Source organism: Panthera tigris, chromosome E2, assembly GCF_018350195.1.
Source record: "Panthera tigris isolate Pti1 chromosome E2, P.tigris_Pti1_mat1.1, whole genome shotgun sequence".
In the NCBI taxonomy this organism is placed as follows: domain Eukaryota; kingdom Metazoa; phylum Chordata; class Mammalia; order Carnivora; family Felidae; genus Panthera; species Panthera tigris.
This window is the reverse complement of record NC_056674.1, coordinates 18439720-18449479: the sequence shown is the minus strand read 5'-3', so window position 1 is coordinate 18449479 and position 9760 is coordinate 18439720. Positions and strand designations below refer to the sequence as shown.

General features: G+C 55.8%; 1 protein-coding gene across 1 annotated transcript; it reads left to right on the top strand.

Moving 5' to 3' along the window:
* The first annotated feature begins 3456 nt into the window (after positions 1-3456).
* FXYD3 (FXYD domain containing ion transport regulator 3) lies at positions 3457-9640 on the top strand. Its single transcript, XM_042969103.1, is given in 8 exon segments — positions 3457-3559; positions 6209-6265; positions 7847-7879; positions 7996-8019; positions 8743-8824; positions 8826-8939; positions 9249-9286; positions 9416-9640. Coding segments are annotated over 7 exon segments (351 nt in total). The 5' UTR covers positions 3457-3559; positions 6209-6225; the 3' UTR covers positions 9436-9640.
* Positions 9641-9760: the final 120 nt, after the last annotated feature.

The window sequence follows — 9760 nt, the reverse complement described above, 5'->3', positions numbered from 1 at the left end:
GGCGGAAGCAGGTCTGAGATGGGAGGTGGGTGTCCCTCTCCTACATACTTTCCCGTGAAGCCTCAAACCAGGGGGATATGGGGCCTGGGTCACCCCGGAGAGATGGACCGGCCCCTCCAGCCCCGGCTGCCAAGTGGGAATGTGGGCCCAGTTAGGCCACGTCTCCCACGAGAAGCTGGAAATGCAGCTTATTGTGTTGGAAACATCCGGATCTTTAAATGTCGGCAACTGTTAGTTTTTGCAACACTTTGGGAACCAAAGGAAACATGTACAACCGTTGGGCTCGGGCCCTCCTGAACATCAAAAGCAAATGGCAAAACCAAAATTAATAAAGCTGCTTACCACCCCGTGGCTTTGATTTTTTACTTTCATTCGGCATTCCTGAAAACCTTGTGATGTTCAGAAGCTATGTATAGGTTTGATTTTTCTCATGTTGCAAGGATTCCTAGGGTACTGAGAAATCACAGCCAATCACAGCTTCGGCAGACTCTGTAGGGCCAAGTGATGTCAAAAGCAAAACGAAGGGGAAATGTTTCAGATGACTTTTTTCTCTCTATAAAAATAAATATAACACATATTTACTTATAAAAGATTATATAAACATACATTTATATGTATGTATTACATACATACATGAGAGAGAGAGAGAGAGACTTTAGATATGATTGAAGTCAAGTTGGCCTAGAAGACACCCCAAAAGAGATCCAACCCCCAATAGGATGCAAGGAGCTGCACCCACTACTGACCCCCCCACCCCCGCGAGTGTCAGTGTGTGCACCTTCACGCATCCACATGGGGGCCTCAAGTCAGAAGCCCCAGCCTCAGGCCAACACATGCATGGATATGGCACGTTCTGGTCCAACCCTAGGGGGAAGTTATGGTCGGCCTGGGTTGGGTAAAACCCCATAAACGTCTGTATATCTGAATGCAAGGCCACCATGATGAAAGATTCAGGAAATAAAGCTGGCAGAAGTTGATTCTCCAGGCAGAAGCCAGTCCTTAGACGTGATGTGTTTTGTTGGACTTCTGTAATTTTTTAAACCTGCATAATTTTTTCTTTATTTTATTTAAATTTACTTTTTTAACGTTTATTTATTTTTGAGACAGAGAGAGACAGAGCATGAACGGGGGAGGGTCAGAGAGAGAGGGAGACACAGAATCTGAAACAGGCTCCAGGCTCTGAGCCGTCAGCACAGAGCCCGACGCGGGGCTCGAACTCACGGACCGTGAGATCATGACCCGAGCTGAAGTCGGCCGCTCAACCGACTGAGCCACCCAGGCGCCCCTTAAACCTGCATAATTTTTAAAAAATCTGACCCAACTTTTTTTAGCAAGTAATCTCTACACCCAGCGTCGGGCTCGAACCCACGACCCTAAGATCAAGAATCACTTGTTCTACCCACTGAGCCAGCTAGGTGCCCCCGAGCCAACTTTTAATATTGGGAATTCTGTATAAAGATTCAGGCTTCTGACACTGATGGAACATATAGCAGCAATTGGCTGGGACTGTGTAGACACTATCCTTTAATACTTTTAATTAGACTTTTTTTGAAGTAGGGTATTTTACGAATATAAAATTCCAAAGGTACAAGAGGGAGTCTCCCTCCGCCCCACCCCCTAGCCTCTCACCCCTCCTCCCCAGGAGCAACCAAGGGTGTCAGCCTCCAAAGATACCTCATTCATGAACAAGGGTATGCATTCTTCCCTCCTTCACAAATGGTAGCATATTCTATACATCCTGCTGTTTTTCCCTCAGCGAGGGGTCTGGGAGACACTTCTGTCTCTCTCCATGTGGCTGCCTTTTAAACAGGACAGTAGTTCTCCCATTTGCCGGGTGGCCAGAGTGCCTTACGGTCTCCTGCCTGTCCTGCTTCACTCGTTCACGATTCTTGCAGGGTCCCTTTGGCAACTGAGTCCAGACTCTGGCGCAGGTGAAGGACACCCCAGCTACCACGGAGCGCTCGCCCCTTCTCGCCTTCGGATGCCTGCAGTTCTTGGACTTCCCAGCAGAGGGAGACACCACTCAACTCCCAAGACCATCAAAGGGGTCTTCCCGGGGACACCGTAATTTGAAATGTCTGAGCAAGAGATGCTATCTTCCCCCAGACAAAGACCCCCTTAGCTGGACCGGGATCCTCCCCGGCAGGCCCCCCTTAACACTGCTTCTGTCTCCCCCTGAACTTCCCACTTGAACGAGATCCACCCTGAGTGCCTCCTCCACTCCCTGAAGGGACTGGTCCCTTCTTAACGGGAGTCGGGGGAGGCCGTGTCCTGGTCTAGGGCCTGGGGTTGAAAAATGGCCTGAGGGAGCCACATAAAGAAAGCATGTGTCTGGGCGTGCCTCCCTGTTAGGAAGTGGGGGGTCCTTTCTCCCTGGCCTGGGCAGACAACCCCCAGCAGAGCCTTGACCTCGGAAGCCCCCTTTCCCCGTACTGTGCTCCACACTCTCCCTGGCCTGGCTCCCGCAGCCCTCCTCTCCACCCCCGAGATGGTGTTGGGGGTCGCCCGGAGTCCAGCTGGTGGCCAGTGCAGGGCCACCCTTTCCTGGCCCTGCCCCTCCCCGTGACCCCAATCCTCCGCCAGCCACTCAAAGGCGCCTTGTTCTCCATCCAGCCCCCGGACAAAAGTCCCTCTGTCTAAAAAGGCAGAGAATTGGGGGGAGGGGGCACCCCAACGAGGACCGTGTGGGGGCCCACACAGACCCCAGCCAGAAGGAATGCCACGAGGAGGAGGGGCAGGAGAGGGAGGAGGGAGCGGAAGGAAGCCTTGCACAGTGCAATGGCCTTATCCGGAGTGGGAGGCAGCCTCCACCCCAACACCCACTGCGTAGACCTGGGCATCTGACTCCCTGCGCCCTTGGGAAGGTCTGAGCTAGGAAGGTCTGCTTGGTGCTCAGAAACCAGTTCCCAGGCTCTCTCGGGCATGATGGACGTGACGGGGAAGAGGCCATGGTCTAAAGCCCAACAGCCCCCACCCCGCCCCCACCCCCACCTCATGACCTTGGTCACATCAGCATCTTCTGCTGGCCCTCGAATTGTCAAAAGCGACAAGTGGTCTGGAAGGGGACTCTAGCTCTCCTGCGATTGCCCGCAAGCACAGCACACAATCTTAAGTAAAAGAAATTAGATTAGGACCCCAGTGCAGGGCCTTCCCCCACCGTCCTGCAGGACGGGAGCTCTGCGTTTAAAGACCCCAACCTTCTTCCTGTCAGGTGCTTTTCACAGGGGCAAGAGATTAAAGAAAACCCCTCCCCTGATGTGAGGGGCAGAATTCCAGCCCATCCTATTCTCCCTTTGCCGCACCTGAGGCTGCTGTGAACTTGGGGACCGCAGGGAGCTCCCCGGCATTAGAGGTAGGGGAGAAGGGTGTGGGAGCTGTCTCTTTAAGAGCAGGAATGGGGTGAGAGAGCCCCTGAGCTTTAGGGAGTCCAACTTGTTCTCTACCTGCCCAGGTTTGCTTAGGGCGGGGCAGCTGCGGATAAAGGCAGGACTCAGGCTCAGCAGCCCCATTCTCTCCCTTCTCTCCTGGAACTTTCCAAGCAGCCTGGGGAGCCACACAGGTGAGCGGCTGGGGTCCCCTCCTTCCAACAGCCTCTTGGCTCTGCGCCCAAACTATCCCCGCCCCTCCCTCCACTTACCTCTGTTAAAGACTCTAGAACCTCCCTTCAAGAATCTTTTCTGGGGGTCAAGGGGGCAGCAGATTAGAGAAAGCCCCTTCCGTTAACGTGATCCCCACCCCCCATCATTCTCCCTTCGGGGGGCTGGGTGAGCCAGCTGGGATGAGGGTAAGGCCCACACGTGGGATCGGGGTGACTGGGTAGATCGGGGGTGACTGAGTTGACCAGAAGCATCTGGATTAGGGGTATCTGGGTGGATAGGGTTGCAGAGGGGTGCCGGGGTGGACTGGAGTGGCCACCATCATGGCGGAACAGAGAGGATAGCACAAGGCGGCTGGTAGAAACGGCTCTGGACCCCGTGTTGGGCCCGTGGGGCGGGAAAGGAGCAGAGAGGGGTGGGGAGAGCCTCCACCTGCAGGCCGTCCTCCTCTCTGAGCCTTCACACCGACACCAACCAGTTCGGGAGCAGCTCACAAGCCTCTTCCAACAACAGTCTGGGCGGGTGCCCAGACACCAGCTCCCAGCGGCCTGCACCGTGGGAGGGCCAGGCCGGAAATGTCGCCCAGGGGCTGGGGCGCCGCTAGGATCCCTCATCCATCCCCCCTGTGCCAGGGATGCTGAGAGGTGCCCGAGACGGGGAGAAACAGAGCCCTCGCGGCCAGGGGGACGTGGTGAATTCCACGGACAGAGGCTTCAGAGCTGGGACTCTGGGTCCTGGGGGACGGCATGCAGCATTAAGCTGAGTTAGCAGGGGTTACGGGGTTGTGACAGCAACGGGAGGGTAACCACAGTGCCAACTTCATCAAGCCGCGAAGATTATGTAAGTGAATAAATGCAAAGAACGGAAACAGTGCCTGGCATGGGGTAAACAATTAAGCATTAGCTCTTTTTTTTTTTTTTCAAGTTTGTTTATTTATTTGGGGGGGAAGGGGCAGAGAGAGAGAGAGAAATTCCTGAGCAGGCTCTGTGTTGTCAGCCCAGAGCCCCATGCGGGGCTTGAACTCACCAACCTCGAGATCATGACGTGAGCCGGAATCAAGAGTCGGACGCTTAACCGGCTGAGCCACCCAGGCCCCCAGCCAGCACTAGCTCTTATTACTAGTATTAGCATCATCTCGGGGTGACGAAGCCTCGCCAGGTAGCTTGGTGAGGACCCACGGGCCGTCCTGCCCACACACCCACTCCAGCTCTTCTCCCCAAACGTGTGGGGCCCTAAATGCCATAGCAATGCTTCCCAAAGCCACAGACCCCCTTCCTGCAAGAAATGGGCGCTCAGACTAAAACCATGAGTCCACCATGAAGGACGAACGGCTGGGAGGATTCCCAGGACCCGAGGGCACAGGACCGGGGAGGAGTCTGGGCAAGAAACAGAAAGGAACACGGAGTGGGGTTTCCATGGTATGGAGAGACGGGCTAGCTCTCTTTAGCTGTGGAAGGGAGTCGCGGGGACGCAGCAGGGAAGGTCAAAAGGCTTTTCGCCAGGCTTAGGGAGGGCATGTGTTTTGCGATCGGTGAAATGGAGAATAGAAGAGATCGCCTCCGGGGTTTCCGGCAGTCGGGGGGGGGGGGGGTGGGGGTGGCGGTGAAATGGGTGAACACACAGCAAGGTCACGGGCAGTGCCCAGCACAGGGTGGGTCAGAGGACGTGTTAGCTCTTGCTATCAACGTTTTGACAGTGGGTGCTTGTGGCAGTGGGGCAGGGGCAGGGAGGGGGCCGGGCGACGCACGGGGGCTTATCTCGGGCACTGAGGATACGGGGAGGGTGGGCTGATGCCAGACCAGGAAGGGGATGGGGGGGTTCTTCTTGCTGAGCAGGCCTATCTGGGGAGGGAGGAAATAATGCTGTTAGGGCCTGACAGAGCCTGGGGCCGGGGCAGAGACTGGGGCAGAAACGAGGTGGGGGGCAGAAGATGGGCCTGGGGCTGCAGCCAGATGACTCGTCTCTGCTCTGTGCCCCACGCCCGCCCCAGCCTCCGGTTCTCCCTTGCCCACGACTCGCCCCGAGCCGCCTGAGGAGCCGGCCGGGCCCCGGCCCTGGCCCAGCCCGAGGTCTGCAGAGTCTGGGCAGGGCAGGCAGGCTCTGAGCTGTCCTGTGGCAGACACACCCGGGAACCGGGCCTCTTGCCACCTGGCTCCCAACCTCCCGTTTCCCAAAACACCCCGAGGCCCTGAGAGTCCTGAGTGACGAGCAGCCTCTGCAGAGCCAGGCTGCTTTAAGTCCCGCTCCCCGCCGGGCTGACCCTACGCACCGATTTCCAGCTTTCAGTTTCTCAGTTTCCCCATCCGTAAGATGGGGATAACGGCAGGCAGCACCTCCCTCATTTGGTCGCCAGGGCAACTCGCTTCAGGCCCCAAGTTTGTGTCCAGTGAGTTGTTACTGTGGTCCCTCGCCAGGTCCGCGTCGTCACCCACCCCCCCTGCACTTACCTCCCAGCCAGTGAGTGGGTTTTAATGCCAGCCTTCCTGCCCTGGGGCGAGCTGCGTACCCCGGGTGGGGGCAGAGTAGGAGAGGATTGGGAACCAGAGGCACCTGTCTGGCAGCCCGCAGCCCTGCTCAAGTTGGACCCTCCCCATCCGTCCCCACCCCTCCAGGCCAGCTGGACGCGGACATGCGAGAGGCGACCCTAAGCCTGCTCATCCTCCTGATAGGTGAGTACCCATCCCCGGGACTGCCTTTTCCCCAAACCCCTCTGTTGAGTGGTGGCCACGTTCCACGTGTGTCCCTCTCATGCTTTCCGCCTCCCTTGTGGGGTAGGGACTACCAGGACAGCATCTCCTTGAGGGTAAGAAGTGCCACACTGGTGACTTCAAGGGACACACAAAGACAGGACCTCTTAAAGCAGAGGCTCACACAGCTACAAAGTCACCCTCTCGAGGGAGGAGAAGGCTCAGCCCTGTGTACTGTGTCTTTAACACCTCCCTAACACTAGTACAAGAGATGACTGGGAGCTTCATGCATGCGGCAGTTACGGAAATCCTTTGTGCCTCAGTTTCCCCAGTGTAAAAATGGAGACAATGGTATGCACTTAATAGTCATTTCACAAGTTAGTGCTTGAAAAGCAGTTAGATGGGGCGCCTGGGGGGCTCAGTCGGTTAAGCGTCCGACTTCAGCTCAGGTCATGATCTCGCGGTCCGTGAGTTCGAGCCCCGCATTGGGCTCTGTGCTGGCAGCTCAGAGCCTGGAGCTTGCTTTCGATTCTGTGTCTCCCTCTCTCTCTGCCCCTCCCCTGCTCATGCTCTGTCTTTCTCTCTGTCAAAAATAAATAAACATTAAAAAAATTTTTTTTTAAAAGAAAGAAAGAGAAGCAGTTAGAACAGGGCCCAGGGCAGAGTAAGCACATTGCATTTGTGCTTTAAATATAATTAAAAATTGTTAATCTCCTTTTCACAAAGAAAGAACAGAGCTTAGGCCCAGAGCTCAGGTGGCCCCCTGCTTCTAGCCCGAATGTAATCCTAGTCCTTTGCTTTTCTGGTATTTTTTTTATCCCTCACATCGGGCAAGATTGGCATTCCATCCAGGGTAGTAATAGAAAGCTGCACTTTTGAGTAAAGTGTGTTACATTTATAATTAGTGATTTGCTTTAAAAGGAAGTGGCGAGCAAACACCAGAACAGGTGGGGTGTGGATGAGGCTGTGAGAATGACCGGGAACCGATGCCATCTGGCATCTTGATAAGTTGATAAGAGTGTCGCTCCACGGGGCACTGGGCGGCTCAGCCAGCTAAGCGTTCGACTTCAGCTCAGGTTAGGATCTCGCAGTTCATGAGTTCAAGCCCTGCATCGGGCTCGCTGCTCTCAGCACGGAGCCAGCCTCTGATCATCTGTCTCCCTCTCTCTGTCCCTCCCCTGTTCATGTCTCTCTCTCTCTCTCTCAAAAATAAACATAAAAAAAATAAAATAAAAAAAAGAATGTTCCATTTCTGCAGGAGGCGTGGATTAACCGGTGTCTGGAACACATCAGGCCAAAGAGTGGCCTAAAGCCGCCCAGATTAAAACCTATTTTAGGAGGCAACGTGCCGGCAGGGCTCACAGGCTTGGGGCTCGGGGGCAAGTCCACACCTCCGAGGTGAGAGGTGCAGGGGCAGCCAGTGGGGGCCGGACGCCTGTGCCCGCAGGAGGGGAACTGTCTGCCAGGGACCCCATCTCGAGGCCCCTGAGGCTCTGTGGCTCTGCCCGGCAGTTTACTGAGGCTGGCACCGCCATCCCCTGTCCTTCCCGCTTCTCCCAGCAGGCCTGCCTGCCCTGGACGCCAACGACCCAGAAGGTGAGTCAGACTGGACCCTTCCACCAGGCTCACCCCCGAATTCCGCCCCCCCCCCCCCCGCACCCCTGCCTCTTGGCTGTTGTCCTGGATTCACGTTCTTTTTTCTTTTCTTGCAGATAAAAACAGTCCTTTCTACTATGGTGAGAGCTTGCACCCCTCTCTCTGGAGCCTCCCCACCCCCACCTACTATTTTGTGCCAAGGGGCCCACCTAGGTTGGGTGAGGGTCTGATGTGGGCGAAACAAGGGTGAGGATAGGAAGGGGCGAGGAGTGGGGCACTGAACAGTCAACACCATAGAATGAAGGAATAAAGGAATGAGCGAGGCCAATCTGGTCCCTGCGAAGGTTCTCTTCCGGCAGGACAGACACACAGGAAGGCAGGACAGTTCACAGGAAGCCGTTGTTAGGGTTCAAATCAACGGCAGGGGGAAGGGCTGTCTTGCAAAAACTGCCTGAAGGAGGCGAGCTATGCGGTGGCCTCCCTGCCGTCTCTCAGGCACGGCAGACACACTCCAGACCTCCAGACCTTTGTACCTTCCGATCCCTTCGCCACGGCCCCCTACCTCACCTCCCCGGGTCTCTGCTCGGAGAAGCCTTCCCTGACCACGCTGGGCCTCTGACTTTTTGTCCCCTGGCCCTGCTTCTTTGTCTTCAGAAAGCTTATCTTCACCTGACCTTCCATTGAATCTCTTATCGCTTGTTTGTGTGTAAAAGGGAATGTGAGCACAGGAGGGCTGGGGGGCCGTCTGTTCACTCTGTATCCCCGGCTCCCTGCCCGCCATAGGTGCCCAATACCTACTTGTTGGATAGATGGGGGTTTGATGGAGGGGCAGGCACTGACGACCCCCTCCGGGTTTCTCCTAGACTGGCACAGACTCCGGATCGGCGGACTCATCTGTGCTGGGGTTCTGTGCACCATCGGCATCATCGTCCTCATGAGTGAGTGGGGACGCTGGTGGCCGGGCTGGCAGGGCAGGGCTGTGGGCCCGGGTCCTCTCGCCCAACCGTCCCCTCTCCCCAACAGGTGGGAAATGCAAGTGCAAGTTCAGCCAGAAGCCCAGGTAAGACGGGTTTCCCGTGTGCCCGGCTCACGCTGAACAGACACCTTTCACTGGTGGAAGGAGCTAAATCTCGCAGAGAGAGGCCTCCCGGCGCTGCCCTGGAGAATTCACGCCACTAAGATTTTTCCAGGTTTATTCTTCAGAGCTGATCATCTTCAGAGGGCCCCAAATCCTGAAAAGCTTTGGTCCCTGGAATGTTACAACCAGCATTGGAAAAATAGCCAGGAAGCTGTCAGGGCAAGCTGAGAATCTTCTAGCCTTGAGAGGACAAGGGCGTGGATACTGATTTCACCACTTTTCTTTCCCTAGTCACCATCCAGGGGATGCCCCTCCTCTCATCACTCCAGGTAAGACAGGACCAGCATGGGGTGAGGGGAACACAGGATGCGAGGGGTGGGTGAGTATGCACGTGTGTGCACGTGCCTTGGGGAGAAAACTCCACGTGCATTCACAAGCTGACCTGTCATCTCTCCCAGGCTCTGCCCATAACTGTTGAGGATGGATCAACCAAAAGGACATGGACGTCCCTTCTCTTCCCCCAAGTCTTGGCTCTGCATGGGAGCCTGGACTCCAGGATGGAAGTCTCCCTCCTCTCCTCAGACCGCCTTGCCAGGGTCTCATCTCACCTCTCACTGGGGGTGGGGGTGGGGTGTCTTTCTGTTCAATTTTTAATCTAAAAGTTGATCTTGACTCCTGCCCAAGCAGCCTCAAGACTCCCTACATTGGGATGGGCTTTCACTGGCAGCCGGCACAGAAGCTGGCCATCATCTCTCTGTTGGGAAAAACCCAAAGGCCTGGTGAATGGCATGAGGTCTGCCCTC